General features: G+C 51.2%; 1 protein-coding gene across 1 annotated transcript; it reads right to left on the bottom strand.

Annotated features, from left to right (window-relative positions):
- Positions 1-1,119: 1,119 nt before the first annotated feature.
- SCD (stearoyl-CoA desaturase) lies at positions 1,120-19,924 on the bottom strand. Its single transcript, XM_074591905.1, has 6 exons — positions 19,624-19,924; positions 15,574-15,859; positions 7,854-7,984; positions 4,227-4,432; positions 2,707-2,939; positions 1,120-1,488 (listed from the first exon to the last, which is right to left on the bottom strand). The coding sequence occupies exons 1-6, from the start codon at positions 19,648-19,650 to the stop codon at positions 1,289-1,291; spliced, it is 1,083 nt and encodes a 360-aa protein (XP_074448006.1). The 5' UTR covers positions 19,651-19,924; the 3' UTR covers positions 1,120-1,288.
- Between the last annotated feature and the right edge of the window lie 3,689 nt (positions 19,925-23,613).

Below are 23,613 nucleotides of genomic sequence, written 5' to 3' on the forward strand. Positions count from 1 at the left end.
GACCCTGGGCAGGAAAGCCCCAAGGTGGCCCACGCTGGCAGCAGTGTCTCGCCTCTGAGGTCTCGACTTCCTTGAGCTCCTCATGCTGCCTGGCCCTGTGTCGGTGTTTCTCAGGCACTTGTTAATCGACCGAGCGGAGCCCCTGACACCCTCATCCCTCTCTAAGCCTGCAGACGCTCCCTTGCTCCATCCCTGCGCTCAGCAGAGGATGCAGATCTGCAGGGCAGGCACAGACACCAGGACATCTGCCTGCCACCCAGCGGGGACCCTGTTTCTCCAGCATGTAAAGCAACTTAACTCAGCAGTGGAGCTTTGGTTTACATCCTTCTCCCCCTCTACATTTTGGCAAAGTCCCATTTGCTGGCAAAAATCTCAGCGGCGGCAGCAAACAAAACCACCCCAGGCTGGTGCCGCCCCACAGCAGCCAGTGGCACACCCCATCTGTCCCCCTCCTCGCTGTGGCTCTCCACAGGGGCTGCGGAGCCCGGAGCCTTCAGTCCCTGGTGGCATGGGGCACAGCGGGCATTGCAGGGAGGGAGGCTGTGACACCAGAGGGAGGAGGTAATAAGGCCACCAAGGTTCCCCCACCAGTGCCCGCTGGAGCCACCAGACCCCCCCAGCCACCGGTGGACCTGGCTGGAGCTCTGAGAGAGTCTGGGGGCTCTCCTCTTCCCAGCCAGAGAGGCTGTGTGGTGGACAGCCAGGGAGAACACTTCCCAAGAGACATCTTGGAAAGAGACAACTCTCTTTCCGATGGCAAGGGAAGGGGATGTGGCTGCTTTTCCCAGGGAGAGCAGTTTAGCCATGCCACGTCTATCAGCAGCCCTTGAGAAAGGAGGAGGGACAAAGGAAGCAATTTTGGGGGGAAGGTGGTGGGGAGAGGGTCACTGACTTTGGCTCAACTCTTCAGCTGGCTGGTACAGGCTTCCCTTGGCTGCTTCCTACCAGCTCCTCTGCCAGGGAGAGACCGGGATGATGTAAAGCGGGAGACGGGGTAGAGGAGCATGAGAGAAAGAACGGAAAGGAAAAGGAGAAGAGGGAAAGGGGTGGCCTTGCATTACAAAGGCAGAATCCTAGATCTTAAATACATCACGTAAAATACAGCGTGGGGGGATGTGTGTGTTAAAACTCATTATCATTATCTTAAGCAAACTGGTAGCATTATTCAGTAGTTAGTAAACAGAACATTAAACCTTTGTCCAGCGTGTTTGGAGGGGTCAGGAAGGGAAGAAGGGAGAAAAAAGGAGAAAGGAGAGGTGTGGATGTATGTGTGAAGGACAGCAGGAACTCAGCCACTCTTGTGACTCCCATCTCCAGTCCGCATTTTCCGAGCCAGGATGACCTCCTTGGAGACCTTCTTGCGATCGCTGGCCAGCCCCAGGAGGCACATGAGGTCGATGAAGGCTGTGGTCAAGTTGAAGCGCCAGCCAAACTCACTGGTGGAGTAGTCATAGGGGAAGGTGTGGTGGTAGTTGTGGAAGCCTTCTCCTGCAAAACACAACCAGGGAGAGGATGTTGCAGAGCTCTAGGTAATGTCCCCTTTATCTTGGCCCAAAGCACCACATTCCTGAAACAGGGTCTGGATTCACTCCAAGCTCCTCTCTCTCCTCTTGGCTCAATTTCACCTCTCTACAATCTACCCCATCTTATTTGGGTATGGTCTAGCATGCCCAGGCTGGCCCAAATGAGGCAATGGCAGTCATAGAGGACCTATGGTGCTTTAGCGGAAAACAAGCATGTGGTGAGGAACTGAGAAAGGCCCTGACTCACTGACTGCACCAAAACACCAGGGGAATCCTAACGGCTTTTCCGCTGCCACCATGAGAAACCTTCTAGTGTTGGTTGAGCTACCAGGTAGACCTGCAGCAAGTCCTCAACAAGCCAGGCCAATCAATACTCCTACAACACCGGCAGTCCTAATCCCAAGGGCATTTCCAGATGGCAATAATGCAGACAGACTTCTACTAAGCAGTCTACCCGAGTCAGCCACCCTCTGCTCTGGACACTGTCAATGCTGGGTTCAGTGCTCACACCTTCAATGACATCGCTTGGACTCCTGCTCCTACCCTTTCGAGTCTCTGCAGTTCAAATACCTCCCTACTAAAAATCCAGGAGCAGAAAATCCTTCGGTGTCAGAAATGAGTGCAGCCCCAGTGACGTACAGCAGTGCAAACCAGCTGAGGATTTGGGCTTGGGAGAACAGATCAGGGCAAATGCTGACCCTGGGGTGTACTTTTCTAGGTCCCCAAAATTTCAGGAAAACTAATGAGATGATCTGGCTTGTCTCATCCTTGAGTACCCCCAAAATCACCAGCTGCCCTGAAAACAGTCCAGATGTGCATCTGCGAGTGTTCAAGTTGACAAATCTAAGACAGCTAAGCAGAGACTGCAGTGCACGTTTTTCAGTCTGGTGAACGGGGCAGAGAGACCTTCAAGCCAGGTAAATAAAATACTGCTATTGAGATAAGGAGGTGCTAAGTGTAGCAGAGTCCTTTCCAGCCTGGAGAGAGGCCAGTGGGCCCTGATAACCCCACTGCCTTATGTACTCACTGGCCCGCCTGGGAAACACCCCCTGATGCAAAGGCCAGATGGAAAAGGTGCAGGGGGAACTGGGGACATCTGGATTCACAGAAGAAGCTGCAGCCCCAAGGGGCAGTCCCCACTCTACAGTCTACCCGCAGCAAAAGACACGGATGCTGAACGTACCTATGGCCCCCAGGCTGACCAGGGGGTTCTCCCGTGGGTTGATGTGCTGATCATATGGCCGGTTGCCAAACATGTGAGCAGCACTGTTCACTAGCCAAGTGGCATTGAGCCCCACAGTGTAGCGCAGGATGGCTGGAATGAAGAAGCTGATGACAAGGGATTCATCCCAGAAGTACCAGGGCACGGCAGTGGGCAGCGTGAAGCACAGCAACACCACCGAGGGCTTGTAGTATCTGGAAAGGAAGGGACCAGGAGGAAAGAGCTCAGTGGCACAGGCAGGACAGGAAGGGCTAGTTCGGTCCTCCCTTTGGAGGATTCACGCTCAGCTATACAGGGAAAAATCAAGTGCAGAAATACCTCACCCGCGAGCCCTGTATCTTTTGCCCTGGATGCACAGAAGCCGTGCCTGGAGACTCCCAAGTCTTATCACCAGGCAGGAGACTCAAACTGAAGTCCAGCTCTCCCTGTCTCAATCTAACATGTGCACAAAGCAATGTCCCCATCACCATGAGTCCAGACACCAGCTGCTGCTTTTGGCCTCATCTGTCGTTTGCTTCTCAGCTATGTTGGTCACCATAAAGGCAACCCCATGCTTGCAGAGTCCCATAGAAGGTCCCTTCCCCAGCTCTGTCCCAGTGCTGCAACTCCTCCTTGCAGACTTGGCCCAGCCTACCAATATACCCCACCAACAAGTGCAAGCAAGGGACGCTGGTGCCATCAAACAGATGAGCACGTGGGGTCTTTCACACTACAGGGATGGAAGTAGAGGAAGCCGAACCACTCTGATGACCCACAAGAAAAATCCCAGGTACAAAAAGGAGGGAAGCCGTAAACCTTGCTTGGTTCATTTGAAACTGAACTAGGGATCTCCTGAATGAGGGTAGTTACTGTATGGCTTCAGTCTCCCATCCTTGCAGCCCTGGTGACAGGCTCACCTCCTCTGGGGATCAGTCCCAGTATAGCTCCAGACAGCTGAGAGATACCCCATCCCAGAGGCACCAGTGAATCAACACTGTCCTTCCCAGTTACTGCCTCTCTCACTTCCCCATTTTCAACTCCTCTTTCACCACACTGTTTCCAGGAGACTGATGGGAGAGGGGCAGAGGCCCAGCCTGGAAGGTGTACTACAACACCTCCAAGGATGACCCAGAGGCACCCACGTGTGGGTTCTGGTCCAGCCAAAGCAGCAGCTGGGCTGTGGGCAGGCAGGTGTGGAGGTGCTTTGTGATGGGCAGCTAAGCCCGATGCTGGCAAGATGCTACAGGGTAAGTGGGCAAGAAAGGGGTGTGGGAGGGCTGGAGATAGCACTAGCTCCTAAATAGTTCCTATAGGAGAGGCACAGCTTACTTCTCACAGTTGATCCCACAGCAAAGCCTCGGACAGACTGAAGACTCTAATTTCTCACATGATGCCCTCAATCCCCTCATGCTCCACCAAAGGCGCTTGGGGTCCCCAGCCCATTTGCAGGGTCCCTGCTCCATCCCACATGGCTCTGCGCTGGGGCCCATCCCACCACTCACCTCCGCTGGAACATCACCACTTTGTCAGCCTTTAGGTCGCTCAGGTCCAGCTTCTGGCCCTTCTCTATGACATCTGGGTGCTTGCGCACCAGCAGCCAGCCGATGTGGGAGAAGAAGAAGCCCCGCATGGCATTGTGTGGGTCTGCATCTGTCTCGGAGAACTTGTGATGGACGCGGTGGTCCCGGGCCCACTCATAGATGTCATTCTGCAAGGCAACAGGAGTGGAGACTTAGGGCCAGGGCTGGAGATGTTCCCTTCAAATCAACAAAAGGCCCTAGAGCATTTAGACACCTAAGTCCCATTGACCTGAACTCCTATCACTCATTTTATCTTTCATTAAGGTTTGGGGTTTTGGGCTTTTAAAACAAAGGCTGGGTCTTCTTTGCTCAACCACTTCAATTTTCTTTGAAATCACTTCTTTTGTGGGCTGCCTTTTTTTTCTTTTTTTTTTTTTTTTTAATTGGCTAACTTTAGGCTTTGATTTGCACATCCTCTACAGCATCACGGACTCCAACTGGTCAGCCTGTTCCCCCACCCCTGCAATAGCCAGCCCTCACTGGCCAGTCAGTGCCTCCTCCCTCACGCTCAGCTCTTCTTGGGCATTTGTCCCTGTCCCTACGTGGTGCCAGCTGGGATTGATCAACCTGCCCCTTCCCTTCTCCCTGACATTTTTCCATGGGTCAACCTGCCTTGCTTTTCCCGGGATTGCCAAATCAGATCTGTTTAACTTGGGAGTGATTTTTAAACTTTTTTTGTTTTTTCATTGGAAATCAGTCAGTCTTAAAATTAAAGCCCCTCTTTAGAAATAGAATAAACACATCATTTCAATGACAGTTTTCAAAAATACCCCCTTCACCCCCACAACCATTCTGTTTAAGCTGCAAAATCAATACAGTCCGGAAAATGTCAAAGCTTTCATCATTTGTATTAAGAAATGATTGTTTTGGCTAGTGTTAAGAATAGATTTTAATGATCCTGTGCTCATTCCTTTATACCAAGATTCTGATGTGCTTAAAGCCATGTATTACACTATTCATTACAACAGAGATCCAAGCACACCTCTACTGCCTCTATTACACAAGAGGCTCCTTAATCTCCTGAGTACACAGGACTTTTCCTCAAAACACATTGAAGGTAGGGAAGCGGCATAATCATCCCTATTTCTTGCCTGGAAAGACCAAGTTGACTTATCCGCACAGGGAGCTTGTAGCAGAGACACAACTCCTCAAGTCTATCTCAAATGCTGTAACCACTTCTTCAACTGAGATAAAATGATTCACCTGCGGGCCACGCAATAAGGCAATGATAGGCACAGGCCCAGGACTCAACTCTCACTTTTTTCCAAATACTGGGAACTGCTGCCTTTCTTCCAGCCAAATCCTGTGCTCCTCCAAGCATCACCAGCCCTCACTGATGTTAGCCAGAGCTTGGTCATTCAGCATTCCCCCAGAAGAGGGTGGCCCAGCAGCCTTCCCTATCTAGTAAGCAGAGAAACTCAACCAGTACCCATGCTGAAAATGTTTCATCTGTGACCCAAAGTCTCCTTCATATTCCAGACCCTACACAGCATCACATAATATGAGAAAGCCCAGCTTGAAAACTGACAAACAGCTTGGGTTTGTGCATCTGGGGAGGCTTCCAGGGGTCTCCTGGAAATCGTTCTCCTGGAGGCAGGAGGCACAAATCCAGAGACGGTGTACCGCAGCTGGAGTGTGGTATCAACTCATCCGCCTCACCCTGTGCACAAACACAAATTAGGGGTCTAAAAGCTGAAAAGCCCGTATCTTGACCCAAACTTTAGCACGTTATCTTTTCTACAGATCTTATTTTGGGACCACCTCTAACTGCAACCCTGTCTGAAAATCAGGGCTTTCTGAGACCCGCAGGCAAAGACTCCTTCTTTGGGAGTTTCCAGCTACAGGCTATAACCCGGAGAGCTTCTGCTCTGCTGCAGTTGCCTGGTCTTGCAGGTTGAGGAGTCGACTAGGGACAGAATTCCCAAATTCTCTGAAATCACAAGTCACAGGTCTCTGAGCAGCCAACAGGCATTTTCTGGAGGACCTCAGATAAGATAATCTATAGTTTCCTCTGGCCTTAAAAGTGAACAGTCTCGTCTTAGAGCTGCTGCCACTAACAGAAAAGAGATAAATTGAAAAGAAACCTTCTCTTGATCTCATTAAAAGTAACTATGAAAAAAAAAATAATCTGTGGGGAATGGTACTGAATTTTCAGTAAAACTTTGGATTAGTTCCTATTGAAGCTGAAATATCTGTCTGTCTCTCATCTTTGTCTATTCCTATCCCCTACAGCAATAGCTCAGCAAATTCTTTCCCCCTCTGCCCTATAACCCTGTGAAAGATGGTCTTTGTACAGGACTAGCTAATACACAGCAACCCATCCTGCTCCCTTGCTGAGTGCTGGACCAGTAGCTGGAATCAGCAGCTTGGTCCTTGCTCCTCCTCATGAAGACTGTGCTTTGGTACTAACAGACAATAAGAAGGTCAATGGTGTTTTAGAAAGTTTTTCCAGGCTAAAAAAGCCTATCCACACCCTGTGCCAATTACGTGTCAATGAAGTGATATCCTCTACAGCTACACAAGGGGGAAAGGAAGATAATGTCTCTAAAACACCTCGTCCACTTGGGCTTTACCCCATACCTCAGCTGGAGAATTACTTAGGGGCACACCACTGATACTTTTCACCTTCTTCTAGCAGAAAATGCTGCACCCTGTCACGCTCCTGAGTACTTCCTACACACGAGCAGGATGTCCCTTCAAGTACAGTTGGAGGATGGAGTGCCATTAGAGCTGCCTCACAGCAGCACACCCAAGAGACCACCAGGACTTTTCTGTGCCATGCCAATCTGGATTTTCACTCTGACTTCTAAAGGGACATCTCTGCTGCTTTCTACACTGCCCAAGGAGCTCCCGGTTTGTTTGCTTTGTGGACTGTGAAGTGCTCTTGTGAGTGGTTAGGCAATATCCTGAGGTGCTTATCAGCTGCCTGCAGTCACTTGTGCCACTCTGAATGGGCCCAACCTTTCTCTCCTTGAAACATCACTGACCTGGGATGACTCTCTGGAAGCCAGTGGTGTGACTTGTAACAGGGTTATTCCTAAATATCACTCTTCTGAACCAGAGAAGCATCCCCCTTAACTGCATAATTCCAACAAGTTCTTGGTCTTTCTGCAGCAGCAAACTGCACAGCCTGGCTCCCTGGGCTGTGCAGACGTGTGTTGCCCCCTACCCCCCACCCCCACCTTATCAGTCGTGCAGCAAGAGGAGGGTGAGGCAACACCAGAAGAGCACTTAGCACTTCATCACGTCTTTCACAGGACCTGGGGCAAGTCCACCACACCTCAAAGGAAGGGTACATTCCTGCTTTGGAGAGCTTTCCTATGCCTGGTCTTGGCCAATAGTCATCTCAGAGTCACCCTCTGATGAGACAAGGTGAAGACAGTGAGATGGAGTCTGGCACTGCAGTGTTAGCTGGAAAGGGCAAGCTGTTTTCTAATAAGAGGTCATAGGATAGAGGACCCTCTCCATCAGCTTGTGCCCCATATCTGAGACAGGGATTCAGGGGAGCAATTCCTCTGAGGACCAGTGGCACATTGAGGAGGTGCTTACCTGGAAGGCCATGGAGTTTGCAATAGCCAAGATGATCCGCAGGGGCAACGTGGCTTTGTAGGACCGATGGCTCCAGAGGCGGTGAGATCCAGCTGTTATCCCCAGAGCACTCACCAGGAAACACAGAAGAGCTGGAGAGGTAAAGAAAGTGATGGAGCAGTTAGAGCAAGTCAGCCTGCAGCAAAGTTTCAGGCAGAGCAACACAAAGGCAGGCCTTCCCCCAAAGCTGTATAAGCAAGAGGGGAACCCATGGAGGGCATAGATTGGGACGATAAAAATCAATGTGAGAGTGCCCAAGCTACCACAGGCTTCCTAAGCAACATGGGGCAAATCACTTCAGCTCTTCATCTGTGACAAGGGAGGAGGCTCGCCCTTACAAGCCTTGTCACAAGGGTTGGTTCTTCAGCATAGTGCCATCTGTCACAATGCAGGATTGTAAAAATTGTATAAAGTGACTGCTTCCATATAGCCCTGTGGTAACAGCTCTGCAGTCCCCCAGGAAACAGCTTCTCCCTTTCCTCCCACCCCGAATAATCAAGGGTCTTTCTTTCCTATCTCACCACTCCTCACTAAATCTCTTTTGCATTCTTTTCACCTAGAGGTGGTAGATGATCTTACAGTTCCTCGGGGGGACAATCCAAGCTCAGGGTTAGGCTTCTCTTCTGCTCCCTTTCTGAGCAGAAGCTGGCTAGAAAAAGATCTAACCTACCACCCTACTGAAGCCTGGGCTTCACCTTCAGCTCCACCACAGACTTAAAATATGCCCAGAGGCTCCCGTTCTCAGGGTCGTTTTGATCCTCCCCTCTGCTGAGCTCCTGCACTATTTACATAAGGAAACTCCAAGGCCAACAACTCATTGCAAGTCCTGCCGACGGCAGAGACAGACATTGCTGAGCCCAGCTGAGCTTCAAGGCTGCTTCATGTGTTCTCTCTCCACACAGGTCATAGAGAATTCCTTGGCAGCTAGTTAAAAAAAACTCATCCCTCTCCCTTTGGATCATGAGTTTGTGTCTGCCCTGCTCTGTGTGTTCCCACATGTCCTCCTGGGACCTCTGGAATTTAACCTGGGTTCCAGCATCTGGTTCTAGAACTAAAATGGACCCCAACAGGGTCATAGGAGCATTACCTTAGGAAGCTGGGGATAAGAAGAAAATTGGATCTGAAAATTAACTCTTTCTCTAGGAAAGAAGGGTCAGGAAGTTTGGCATAAAGACAGAGGGCATTCAACAGTTGGTTTGCCCTGCAAGCTCAGACACTGAGGGGGAAGGGTGCACATCTGTGCATAGGTCAACTGATCCACCTTCAGTCCCTGGGGCACGAGATACGTTCTTCCCAGTTCCCCAGGGGAAACTCTTTCCTTGGTATAAATTCACAGATTTCAGTCAATTGGACCAGTCATGAAAATGGCTCCTTATTCTTACACATAAATCCGTGGATAGGAATCGCTGGTATGCTTGACAATACCATTCAGTCCAGCCAAATGGCTCTGATCAAGCTTATCTTGAACCCAGAAAATAGATACTGAGCCAGAAACTTGCCTGGAATCAGAGATCTGAGACATGAGCAAGGCACTGTCGCCCTGTTCTTTCATTCAAAATAATCCAGGCTTTATTTCCTATCGTCTCCTGCTCCCTCTTCCTTCTGTCACCTCCTTTTTGTTTTTCTACATTCCAAACCTAATCTCTTATCCGCTAAAAGCCAGTCTCGGCTGATTTAACATCCTCTTCTGGCCCCTTAAACTTGCATGAACCCTTCTGACTCCCATCCCGCTGTACAACAGTGACCTTCCCTGTCTGCTGATCTGACCGTGACTTCCCATCTTCATCTTCTCCCTTGGCTTCCCCACCTGCTGCCGAACGCAGTTCAAGCCTCAGACCAGCACACCTCTGCCTCCCGCCTCCCAGCACCCCTGTGGTCTCCTGGAGGAGCCAAGCAGTCACTGATTTATAGGTCATAGCTGGTTTATAGGGCATGAAGCGGGATGAAAACGCACGCAAATGCAGCGGGATCCGGCCTTTGCAAGAGGTGATGGAGCTGAGCAAAGCTCACAAAGCTGGCCAAACCCGGAAGGGGAGAAAGAAGGATGCTGGAGCATGGTGTTTGGTTCAGGTGTCCCTTTGGCCTCACTGACAGCAAGGTACTTATGCTGGACACCCTTAAGGTAACGCCCAGCCCCATGATGCTGACTTGAAAGTTATGAACCAGCTCATGACCAGTTAGCCATTGGTTTTAGATTTTAAGACTCATTTTAAATCAGTCACTATCTTCACAGATTCATACAGAAGAGCAAACCTTGAAAAAGCACCTAACATATGATTCTGATTTGCAGAACCTCTCCGGCCTCTGACACTGCAATAACAATGAAACCTGCTCCTGGATGTTTCGGACACTTCCTACCAGCGGCCAAAGTGTGACTCACCACCATTCTCTCCTAAAACTATACTCTGCAAACCGCATTTCATAAAACCTCTGGGCAACTTTATACTAACGGTGCACACCTCAGTAGCTGAGGTAGATTTCCAAGGGCGACAAGCAGTTTATGGCAGAGCTGAAAGCAGCATCCAGGAGTCTGGTTTTAACCTCCAACCTACACAGACTCTATGAAAAACACCAGACAGGGAGTCCATGATAAACTACAGCAGCTCGCAATGGAGGCGTGGGGCAACTTGCTCTCCACTGTGGGACAAGTAAGCCTAAGTTAATGGTGTACTGGGGACAGAAGTGCAATCTTTCATGATCTTCAATAGCACTAGGAAGTAAATGCCAGGTTAGGTGAGTACAGGCCCTATTTATAGCCCTGAGTTCAGGCCTCCTTCTCTGGTGAATCCTCACGTGCTGGTTGGGAATTTTTTGATAAAAGAGACCTCCAGGAAAATGACTCTGGCTGAGGACTGTAGTGTTTAAGCTTTGCAAGAAGGAAGCTCATCTTTTATACAAGTAATTCTCAGAATTTGCCTGTGGACATCCCCCTTGGTAAAAGATTTATCAGCGAGCACAAGGAATCACAAAAGAGACATGGTGGGGACACCGACGGACCCAGAAACCAAACAACCCAGTACTTGCTTTTGGGTAGCCTTGCCTGAAAGTTTTTATTAAAAATTTGGAAGAGTACCCACTGCTTTCAGGTTCCCTGGCACGGAACAGTCACAGCCTTCATCCAAAGCCCATGAACCTCAGCAGGTAGCGTTGACTTCTCTTGGAGCTGCATCCCAGATCACTACAACAGCCACAACTCTCTAACTATAATCCCTTGCCTTGTCTTGCCTCTTACTCGTATTTAGCAGCTGTAGTTTATCTAAGGAGCAGACACTTTCTGTGGGAAAGGAGCTGATTCTCAGTCTATGCATACCCGGCCCCACAGAAACCCAAACCCTACTTGGGGACTATTAGCTCCATCAGCCGTATCTAAGAGTTGTTGTGACAGTGACAGGATATAGACAATAAGATTGAAAAGCCTGGTGGAAAACAGAAGAATCCAGCACCCTAATGATTCAGAAGATTAATCCCTGCAATCAGGTACAATGATGATCATTGCGTAGCCAGGGAATCAGCATCTCACAAGGGAGAAGAGAAGCTCCTCCAAGATCATCCACTAGGAATGAACTTGGAAAGAGAACAGAGAAGGTGAAATAAAGTAGCACAGGTTTCCACAGTTGTCCTGTGATGCTGCCCCAAACTGAAGGACTTAGGGACCCCATCAACTGAGATTTCAAAGTCATCTTCCACACCATGCTTTGAAGTATTCAAGATTCAAAAGACTGGCAACTCACAGGTGATTTTCCCAATGACCCATTCAACTGGAATACAAAGAATTATGACCACGGGCAGTAATATGCACTCAATGCTCCAAAAATGAAGCCCAAAACATTCCAGATTCAGTCATGTCTATATGACTAACTATCCCTCACCTCTTTAGGGCCCAGGTTCAGACCTCAAGTTGTAATGGGAAGCCAGGAATGTGCTATAGGCATTGTCACCTCCAGTCAACACCAAGGATGTTTACATGAAGAGGTGTCCTTGTGCCAGCAGGCATCCTTGGGCTTCTGCTCAGTGCGAGGGAAAACTACAGCTCTGGACTGCTCCCTTCTTGCCTCCCAGTCCTGCTAGCCAAGTAGGTTGTGCTACTCTCAGGAGAAGGATACCAAGAGCAAGAAAACATGTAGGCTGCATAAGGGGAACATTGTTTAAGAGGAGCGGCAGGAGCTGCTGTTGCTAAAGCCTAACTTCCCTACCTGGCAAAATCAGAACCTCCCCTCCATGCTTGGAGGAGAAGCATGCCACCTGCTAGTTAAGCCTGGAGAGGACACTAAGTAGAGTGGTGTTGCCAGCAGTAGTCTTGATGGGAAAGGACAAAAAACTTCTCTAAGTGTTTTGCTGGACACAACCCTTGGGGGTAGTACTGTCCGAGGTTTTCAGGCTGTCAGAGATGCCTAAATTATCCAGCAAGATGCTCCTTGATCCAAAGATGATGCAGCAGCAACAAAAACCAGTATTAACCCATGTTTCTGCCACCACTGGCATTGCAGGGAGCTGGGGTGTTGTTAGAGCACCGCATCAAGAGGAACCGTCACTGTTTTATAGACATTGTTGGCCAAGCCAACAGGGTTTAATACAAATATCATTGGTCTGCTGCACCCAAGGATGAGGAAGACAACCTGCAAATCGTGTTTCCAGGGAGGCTCAGAGCAGTTAGTGAAGAAGCTGCCAGACACCTTTGCATCCTGCCCTTCCAGAACTCAGTCTCTATGCCGTTTGGCAAATGCCGTGAAATCTGCCCTGTGATCCCTGAAAAGACTGCGCAAGACTTTATCAAGGGCAGTGGAGAAGACAGTAAATAAAAGGGCAGCTGGCTAGAAAGCCATAGTGCTGGAAGGTCTTGGAGAGCTCTCGTTATGGTGAGCTCTCACCTGATCAACAACCCCAGCTCGTTCTGGGCAGCTCTGTACCAGAAAGAGATCAGGGGATACAATGCACACAGCAACGCAGAACAGCAAACAATGATGAAGGCAGGGCTGGAGAGCTTGAGAGACAAAGAGGAATTAGCACACAGAGAAATGAAAACAAAAGAGGACACAGTCACCAATATAACTGGTTTCAGAGGGACAGGAACATCAAGGAGACGGTGGCCTGGATGAAGAGGGTATAAGCAGGGGATTGCTCCTGATAATAAAATGTAGAAGGTAGATCAGCTACCAGGCACCACAGCTGCCTGTGGCATCACAGCAGAGAACATCTGGGGCCATGTTAATTTTATATTATATGTACACAGCCTAAGGAAGGAATGATCTGAAAAACAAAGAAAGAAAGAAAGAAGCAAAACCCCCAGCTCTTCCAGAACTACCACTGGGAGAGCCGCTGTGCCATGAGCCCGTGGTGTATTGCTGGGAGCAACATAAGCCTCTGCTGCAATATCCCTCTGTGCAAAACGGGAACCGTAGCCCTCTCCTTCCTACCAGGGGATGCTGGGAAAATAACAGCAACTCAGTGAGATGACAACCACAGATGCCTTGTATGTGCTAAAGAAAGGTATGAACTGAGAAAAGGGCAGTGCAAGAAGGAGCTAGGAGACTTGCTGACAAGCCAGACCTGTGGAGGATCAAAGTATCCCAGCTCCAGTCAGCACTGGGCGAGAATGGACTGTAGGGGAAAGCTCTGACTTGGCTGCAGGGTGCAGGGAAGGGTGGTCCTTTCCCAGAACAAGTGCCAGGGATGCAGGACAGGGAGCTCTGTGAGGCTACTCCAGCTTTGGTAAAGCAGGACGGATCTTCAGCCAGTCCAGAACAATGCAGTTCCCCCAAACTCCATGTCCTCCCATTCCCAGAGCGTCTGTCACTCCAGAAGCCACCAAGGAATCTCACAGTGCCTCACAGTGGCAGGAGAGCAACTGGCACTTCACATCAGAGTTGACTGAGGGAGGGGAGCAGAAGGGATGGGCATCAGGTAAAAAGCAAGGCAGATTCCCACGAAATGCCATGGGATGCCATACAGATGTCCCAAACAGGTACGCAGTTGCAAAGATGCTGCCTCAGAGACCATTTTGGGGTAAGGTGGGGCTTAGCAGAAAGCAAAGCACTATTAACCTTCTGGATCAAGATGCTCGTGGCCACGTCTGTATCTCAGGGGAGGCTCAAGGGAGAAGGGCTGGATGGATTTGGAGATCACAGTGCATCTCAGCAGCTTGAAATGAAACCAGTAAACCCGTCTCACCTTTTCCCTCCTCCTTGCCCCAATGCCCTGAGGATATCTGGCTGGGGTTGGCGGACCCAGGCTGTCAGGTCAGTGAGAGAAGCCAGCAGCCCCTGCCTAGCCTCCAGCTAAGAGCCCAGAGATGGGACACACAGAGCAGGGCCGAGAGCCCTGAAACGCCCCTCCAAGGTCGTGCTGAGGCTGCATGTTCTGCCCAGCCCGGCCAGCCCCCAGGAAAAGCACAGCCTGTCAGGTTTTCACAAGGGAAAGGCCCAGCAAAGTCTTCTTTCGTAACAGCCCCCCAAAAGGCCCTGCTGCCTGCACAGGGAACACGGTGGTGACTCTGGTTTTGCAGATGCTGTAGCCAGCCTCTGACGGAGTCCTGTGGCCTCCAGTGATGCTCATCCCCCAGACCTCTGCCTCTGAGAAGCTGAGATGGTCCAGGAGGAAAAGGGTCAGTCTGAGTGTCCAGGGAGCCATGCCTTTCCCAGTCCAACTGTGATGCTTGTTGCTCACAGCCATTGGGAAGACAGACTTTGAGAGCATGACAGACCAGGTGGATCACTGCAGGGTCTGTCCACAGCCCGGCTGGCCAGGAAGCTGCTCCCGGCTGAGCCCTTTGCAGGGGCACCGCTGAAACCAAAAGCCATGCCAGCAGGTCTCAAATTAGACTGCTGCTTTTCGTTTCAGGATGCTCCGTTCCACAGGAAGGCAGGGGCTGGACGCAATCTCTCAACTGGGAGCCGTTTGGCTTCTTGACTCCTCCAGGGGTCCACACAAAGGCTCGTGGAAAGCAAAGCTCCCCTGCAGCTTGGGCCCTGGGCCCAGCTGCCTTTCAAGCAGTCAAAGGAGAAGTTTGATTCCTACCCAGGGCAAGGTCCCTGAGAAAGGGGAGCTTCTGCTGGGTTGTGCTTTCCACTGGAATTCGCTGCCTGGAGAGACGCTTGTTTATTTTTTGAAAGTTGTCAGGCTTAGTTCCGGGATGACGGGGGCTAATCTGTGCTTTTGTAAGAATGATAAAAGACCTGAGCTTCAGACTTAACTCTTGACTTTTACCTTCAGCACAACTGTATTTTGTCTCTGCGTGGAGGCTCTGAGGGATTCACCCTCCCTCGGTAAGGACAGGAATGGTTCTTGTCTTTGGGCAGCAGCCTCATGCCAAATAACGCCTTGTACCTTGCCTCTGCAGCCACCCACTAAAGTGCTCTTGCTAGCATCTTTCTTCCTAACCTTCTGGGACTGTCACAGTACTCCATCAAGTATTTTCTGTGCTTCACCCCAGAAGCGGCTTTGTTCTTAAAGCAGCCAAGCAGTCCCTTGCCAAATCCTTCCCTCTCATGCATGACCTTACAAAAGACACCAGCAAGCCCTCCTGCAGCTTGCCACAAATCTGGCCGAGTAGCTTTTTCTAACAGAAGACCTCCACTTCCTTCTTTCTCCTCCCTGAGTCTGTGGGCCTGGAGGAAAAAAAACATACCACCCAACAGATTCGGGGTTTGCAAATGCCAAGAAACAAATGGAGGAACATGCTTACCCCATGCCAATGTCTGGATCTTTGCAGAAGGTATCAGCGTCAACCCGAATACGGCCCCTAGATGCAGCAGGCTCATGAGGATGATATTCCTCCAGACGTATCGCATGGGGGGCTTGGGGCCCTCTTTCTCCCGGTAGGTCTCATCAAAGATATCGTCTATCATGCCCCGGTCTCCTGCCAAGTCCTCGTGATTGATTAAGTCCTTCTCCATGACGGCATCCCCATTCCTGGTCACCCGGGAGGTGACGGTGCCGACAGTGGTTGTGGTGGAAGCGGAGGAGAACTCCTTGGAGAGGCGGCAACGGATATTTTCAAGAAAGGAAAAAGGGAAAACAAAACAAGAAGTTGGTGGTTACAAATGCAGGGAATAGGAACACGAGCAGCTAGGCTGGCAGTACCAAGACTCGCAGCCTGCAGTTGCCCTGGCAGGCTCCATTCTTTCAGCTGAGCCCTTGGCACCAAGAAGAGCCTGCTCTGGCTCCATGGAGTCATGGCCTGACAGGGATGGAGACTGATCTTTCTGGGGAGAAGAGGTGAATGGTGGACAGGGTGCAGAAAGTAAAGAAAAAGACTTGAAAGGCAGTCTTTTTTCCCAGCAGTGGCTTTGGTGCTATCATTTGCAGGCTGCAAGGGTTTTCATTTTCCTTCAGTTTTATTAGTGGGCATTTTTAGGTGGGCTTGTGGTCTGGGCTTGTGCATAAGCAGACAACAATAAAGGAAATCTTGTGAATGAACAAAGAGGTGGGAGAGAAATATGGTCTGAAACACGGTGTTATTATAAATCATTGGGCTGCTCCTGATATCCTGCCCCTTTGTGTCAGCCCACTAGGGATCACTGGAGGAACATCAGGAAGATCCATGGGGGGATTCCTCTGGGGTGCCTCCTCATCTCCCCCTTCCTCACTTTCCAGGTTGGGATGTGGCAAGACCAACACACCTGGAGACAGTGGATGGAAGCAGTTGAGCGACGCGCTTCCAGTTAGACATCCTATCCCCATGGCTGCTGCTAAGCCTTTTATCCCTCTCCCGCTTCCCACCCACAGGCAAACTGAGGCACGGGAAGACAACCCTCTGAGCCAAGGCCACCAGCAGGCAGAGAGGAAGTTTTAAGCAGCAAGTTGGCTCAGCCTGGCTCCCAGCTCCCTCCTGTAACCGTGACACAACATCGCCTCTGCACACGCTTGTTTGCCCTGGCTGAGTGACAGCCCGCCCGATCAGGCATGCATGACGAAAGGAGCAGGCAGGACTGACCCTAATGAGACAGGTCACTGAACCCTGAATCACCAATTTCCATCTCCATCATGACAGCCGCGTGCTTGCCGGTGCTCGCAGACCTTTGTCAGGCCTGAAGCCCAAGCGCCCGACGGGGCTGGACCCCGGGGGTGCCAAGCACGTGGGACGTGAGCGGTGGGAGGGCACGCCGCCCCCATGCCCTCGCCTCCCGCGAACCTGCCCAAGGGACACGTCCCTCTGCCACCCACCTCCATGTGCAAAGGGGCAGTAAAGGTCAGCCGGCAGGAACGGGACCACGGGAAAGTTCCTTTCCCAACAGAAACCTCTCCCGAATTAACAGCAGATTCCCACCCAGGCACCCAGAATTCCTAAAAGACCACCATCCTGCCATGGCCTAGTTTCCTGAGGGAGGCATTAAAATCAGGCCAGGCAGCTTACGTGGCCACCCCAACTCCTCCCTTTCCCAAGGGTAGAAACTAGAGGGCTACAGACATACCTTCCTACAGGGAGGAGCTGGCAAAGCTGACAGATTCCCCACTTTTGGGAAGTAAAATGATCTCTACGGAAGGAGGCCTCTAAGTTTTTCCTACTGGAATCAAAGGTTAGAAAGGAAAAAAAATGGACACGAAGTATCCTGCTGCTTTCTCTGAACCCAGGCAGCTGCTGGGCTCGGGACCGGCTCCCTCCACATCCTGGCTATAGGCTGTCTCTGCCTGCTTTCATAATTAATGTTTTGAGGGTATGATACTCTGAGCTGCTGGAAAATTTAGAGGCAATCCCCCCCCCAAAAGGAGCTGTGAGAAACGTCTTCTAATCCAGCGATCAGGCAAGGAAAAGTCCTGCCCATTCCAAAGTGTCAGATATTCTCATCTGGCATTTTGGCAGGAAGGCACAATTTATTTCCTTGGCTGGATGACAATCTACCAAAAAGACCTAAGACTTGTCTATGCAGGAAAAATTCCCAGCAGAGATCTGGTGGTATAATTAGACGGGTAACGCTCCCCATATGGACATGCTGCTTCCAGAGTAAGAATGTGGGGTTGGAGTTGCATTTTTCTCCTCGGCGATAGCTTATGTCACTGTCAAAGTTACACGGGGGCAGAAGAGGAGGAGGGGGAGCACAAAGAAAACAGCAGAGAAGAAAAAAACCTCTTCTTCCAGAGTCGTAGTAGCCACATGAGGAATTTTACCAGCAGACCTATGCTGCTGGAATTACACTGATGTAATCGAACCGGTCATTTCTCACGTGTAAACTAACCTTAAACCAAAAGGGCTACAAAGCAGCTGTGAAACACAGCTCCACCATTACAGACTTGGTGGGGGAGCATAGGGGGAAGAAGGAGGGAGAGTGGGCAGCTATTTAGCTGGAGACCAGGGAAATGAGTCGGAAAGGAAGAGGACTCTTACCCCCTTATGGCCACAGCGGCTCCTGCAGCTCTTTCTGAACAAAATGGAATAGGGATTGATCTGGGGTCTAGAGCTCAGAGGGGGAGGAGGCCAACTAAATCATTTTCATGAGGTCTCCCTCATTTCTGAATGACTTTGCAGCTCTCATCTGCAGAACAGATGTGTTCCCCCATCTCCAACGCCCACCCCGCTGCCACCACCAGCATCGAACACGCCATAGGTGATCCTGGCACCCAGCCAGCTTATACAACCAACTGCAGCTCAAAGGATCCCGCGCTGGGTTCAGCCCCGGGGCCCCAGGGCACTCAGTCTCGGGTCCAGTATATTTGAATATGCCCGACGTAACCCAGGGACAGGATTCTCTCCAGCCTGCAGGATATGCCCCAAAAAATACATGCCAAGACCATGAAGCATGGTCTGAGCACACTGCCCTTGGCATCCGTTTCGGGTGGGGAGAGGACTAAAGTTCTTTACATCACAGCATCCCTGGAAGGTCACGGCACCTGCACAAAAAGGACCGGGCGAGACCCCGCGTGCTGGCGACAGGCAAGAGAGCGGGGCTCTGATTTATCTGTGCTTCTCAGCACAGGCAGATGGGCGAAAGATGAGAAGGCGAGAGCAGGAATACCAGAATCAGCCCCTGCCTCCCCTCAGGCGAAGGGTGGCTGCCAGGAGGGGCAAAAATAAAGATCTGTAAAGATCCAACAACTCTACGTATCTTCCTGGTGCTGGGTTGTTATTCAGACCTTCTTATGCCAAAAATGGGCAGTCTCCCCATTGTATGTTTGCTTGGCTCAGGCAACGCAGACACAGTCATTCATTTCATCTGGGCAGCTGGCTGCTTTCACCTTGCGTCTGTCCTAGAGACGCTCCCTGCTGCAACATTTGCCTTAAAAACGCTGTAAGTAAAAGCCCTTTCTTATAAAAAAATAATTAAGAAAATAAATAAAATCGCAGCCTGAGCACTACCAAAAAAACCCACGTCTTCTTGGCACAAAAGACCTTCCTGAACAGCTCTTGCCAACATACGTAGATGGACATTTTTAAGATAAACCTGTATTTTATGCTCAGTCTACCTGAGGGCACAGGCTCCGGGGGGGATAATCCGGGCGGTGGCGATCCCCGCTGCGTTCGCCGTCGCCCCACGAGGCTTGGGGTGATGTCTTAAGTTAGCACCGAATGACTTCGCCTCATCAAGCGGCACCGACAGGACACACATGTACGTGTGCGTGCGTGTGTGTGTGTGCGTGTGTGCGTGTGCACGGACACGCGTGGATGCCCAGACCTTTTCCACCACTCACCCCCCCCCCCAGCCAGCGGCAGCGCGGCACCGCCGGAGCCGCGGGGATGAAGGAGGAAGGGGCGATGGGAAGACAAAGCGCCCGCACCCCCGCGCAGCCCCCCGCTTACCTCCTCCTGGAGCAAGTGCGCAGGCATGGGGGCGGCCTCTCTCTCTGCTCCTCGGCGGCGGTACGCGGGCGCGCAGGTCCCCGGCGGCGCTCGGCTGGCTCTTGTCGGCCCCTTGCCCGGCGAGCTGTGCGGCTCGGGGAGGCGGCGCGGAGGTATTTAAGCGGGGCTGCTCGCTCGGCGGCTGGCGGGGCCGGGCTCTGGGCGCCCCGGCCTCCCGGTGACCCCCTGCCCGCGGTTGGGATGCGCGGGGTCAGCGCGGCGGGCGGCGAGTCGCGGCGGGGGCCCGGCTCTCGGCGTGCCCGGGAGGGGAGGCGGGGCGGGGCGGGCCGGGGGGCGGGAGGAAGGATGCTGAGGAAGAGGAGGATGGCGAGGGCCAGGCTCTCTCATCATGCCTGGCTGCCTTTTTTTTTTTTTCTTTCCTCTTTTTTTTTTCTTTTTTTCTTTTTTTTTTTTTCCCCTTCCTCCCCCTCGCCCGCCTATTGGCTGCGGGAAATTTGGTGCCACCTCGGCCTGCCCTCGCCATTGGCTGCCCGCAATCTGCTGTTCGCTCCCCGCGGCGCGCACCCCTGCGCGCACCCTGCGCGCACGGCCCCGCGCAGCGCCCCGCTCCGCTCCGCGCACGCCGCCGGCAGCGCGCACGGCCGCCGGCCCTGCGCTGGGCGGGGGATGGGGGGGGTGTCCGCACCCCCCCACCTCCGCCGCGGGGGCTGTCCCGAGTGGAACAGGGGGTGTCGGGGAGCAGCGATGGAGCCCCGCGCCCCCTCCCCAGCTGGCGGCGGGGAAAGAAGGGGCTTCAGCGTAAAACATCTGCTCGGTATAGGGGCTCTGTGTGGGGAGCTTTATATATTTATGTATGTATATATAAATCATGCATCTCCGCAAAGAGAAGCACGCCCATAACTGTACATCCGGATAAGCATGTATATCTGCATAGGTGTTTTATCTCCGTAGGCAAAAACAGTCTGGAAAATGTTGGCTGCAACGTTTTAAAATGAATCCTGGCCATTTTCCACCAGAAAACACTCCCTTTTGGCGGAGGGCGGAAGGAAAAAGCAGCAGCTCGGTTTGCTATCAGCTATTTTCCATAACAACCTTTTCACCAGCCAGTAATGCCAGCAACAGGAAAATCCAAGCTCTATCCCAAGGAGACCTTCACCATTAAAAGTGGAAAAAGGGGGCCCTCAAATAAAACCTTGCCGGTGGCAGAGCCTGGAGGCAGCTCTCCTAATCCCCACCGTGTGGTCACTGTGCCAGGCACCCTCAGCTGCTTAGCACCAAGGCTTGAGGTGCCCTAGTGCCATCACCCTGGCCAGGACCCGTTTCAGCTCTTTCCCCTACTGCCGGTGTGTCCGGAGTTCAATCTCAGCCTCCGGCTGACACATGAGTCATTCTGGGAGTGGAACAGGGATGTCAAAAGCCATTTTGAAGTGTGCCCATATCCCCTCACACATATCCTGTCCCGCAGCAATGGAACTGACCGCATGAGGTGCAGACGGACAACCGAGATCTTGCAGAGTCCGTCCCTGGGCTGATCCTGCTCAGACGTAGTGGGGCTGATTCGGTGGCAGCTGTCAAAAGTGAGCTGCGTTGTCATCACTGGGAGGGAAATGTGGCAATGGAAAATAACAGTAGCCCAGTTGTCCTCTGGATTTAGAGGTGTCCAGCAAAAGGGGGAAAAATACGTCTCTCCTTTTGCATTTCACTGTGAGGGATGAAGAGATCTGAGAGTGGCCTGTGTTTTAATTTTACAGTAGGAATGGAAGTCTTGCTTACTTTCTGAGACACAGTATTAAAACAGAGAGCCCACGTCAGAAGATGTTCCTAGATGGTGAAAGCTGACATGAGTCAGAGAGGGACTTTTAACTGTCTCTTTTAAGACTTTCCTTTAAATGTTTGGTTAACAACAATGAGGGTTACTGAACACTGGGGAGAAATGATGTTTTAATTAAAGATTCTACCTACTTTCTATGTGAGTGTTGGAAGAACTATAAAGTGTGCTAAAAACTACCCTAAGGAAATCTGACTCCTGCTATTTCCAAAAGAAAAACAGAAAGGAAGTAAATAAAAAAAGAAGGTGGTACTTGTTTTTAAAAAATAATCTGCAGTTTATGCCACATGGGGAAAATAATGTCAATGCCACAAACCAGGGGGAGAACTGGAAGTGCTACAGGTGGGTGACAATGAAGTTTTTGGGGACTCAAGGTTTGCAGTTCTGCAGATACTCAGACCCACCAGAGCCCTTTCCTTTTTGACCAGTTTCTTTCCTCAGACGTGGAGCGCGGCTAAGAGGGAATGTACAGGGCAGTTAGACTTTGTCATTCTCTGGAATTAACACCGTGTCTGGCTGCTCCCACACAACAGGAACGAGTTTTCTGAATATTTCCCTGCCAAGTTATCCTGGGAGGTGACCATCACATTTTTTTCTTGCACAGAGGGAGAGATCGATCTTGAGCATTGTTGGGGCTGTTGCTCACCTGGCAGGTTTATGCAGGGTTGCCCCCCTTGTTTAATGTTGCTTTCTCCCACGTGCTCTCTTTTGGAATCTGGTGACCCTGTGTTATGTTTTCACACACTCTTCCTCAGCCAGGAGAGGTAGCAAATGGCACTCCTTTTTGAAATGCAAAGCTAAGACTCTTGTGTAGTCACCTGGCTCCAGAAACTGTTGCTTGGGGAGTCTGATATCATGGCATTTACCAAAAGTGAGATTTATATTTACAAGAACTGGCATCATCTTGCTCACTTAGTTGCTTTCTATCATGTTTCCCTCCCTCCTTAGAACATCATCTGTCGCTCCATAAGTTCAGTGGATCCCACAAACTCCTGAAGATCCCCAGGTTTATGTGCTAAGGACAGCCTTGAGGAAGGCCCTTCGCAGCACGGCCAGCTTCTGCAGCTGGCATTTTGGTCACTTTTGAAACAGGTTAATGCTCCTAAATGTAGCCATGAGGTTCAGGCATTGACATCTTGGCAAGCTGCGCAGGGTAGTTTGCTTTCCCAATGTTTAAATTGCGGCAGCTCCAGCCTTGCTTGTCAAAAAGCTTTTTGGCCCTTTGCCGGCTGGAAGCTTGGCCACGCCGTGCCAGCCAGGCTCCCTCCCATGGAGAGCTGCTGGCCAGGGCGATGGCCAGCACCCTGCGCACCCCTGGCCCCTACCACCTGCCTGTCTGACTCTCTGCTGCACACCCCTGTCTCAGCTCTGCTGCTCAAGGCTTGAGATAAGATAAGGTCTCAAGGGGAGACCTTATAGCAGCCTGCTAGTACCTAAAGGGGGCCTACAGGAAAGATGGGGAGGGACTCTCTATCAGGGGGTGTAATGATAGGACAAGGGGTAAGGGTTTTAAACTGAAAGAGGGTAGATTTAGATTAGATATTAGGAAGAAATTCTTTACTGTGAGGGCGGTGAGACAGTGGAACAGGTTGCCCAGGGAAGCTGTGGATGCCCCATCCCTGGAGGTGTTCAAGGCCAGGCTGGATGGGGCTTGGAGCAACCTGGTCTGGTGGGAGGTGTCCCTGCCCAGGACAGGGGGGTTGGAACTACGTGGCCTTTAAGGTCCCTTCCAGCTCGACCATTCTATGATTCTATGATTCTATGATCACTGGGCAGCCCAGGTGGGAAATCAGAAATGCCTAGTATAGACACAGCAATACAGCTGCAAATGGGCTTTTCCCCATTTCTCTCTGGACAGGCTTTTACCTCCTTCCAGGAAGAGCTGCGCAGCTGAGCCTTCAGCAGAAGTACGACGCTGGTGGAGTTCAGCAGCACTGCTTACCAACGATTCGGCTTCAGCCATCGTCCTCAGGAAACTGATTCAGTTCTTCTGCATCTGGTGACTCTTGCCTGAGGTCGCGGTCTTTCATAAAGGAGCTGATGCAATGCCAGGGCCGTGGCACGGGGCAGTGATGAGCAGAGCCATGCCTCGGGCAGCAAAGGCCATGAATTTCAGCATGGGGCTTCTTTAGAAATGCATGGTCTAATGTAAGGCTATTTCC

This window comes from Larus michahellis, chromosome 6, assembly GCF_964199755.1.
Source record: "Larus michahellis chromosome 6, bLarMic1.1, whole genome shotgun sequence".
Lineage (NCBI taxonomy): Eukaryota > Metazoa > Chordata > Aves > Charadriiformes > Laridae > Larus > Larus michahellis.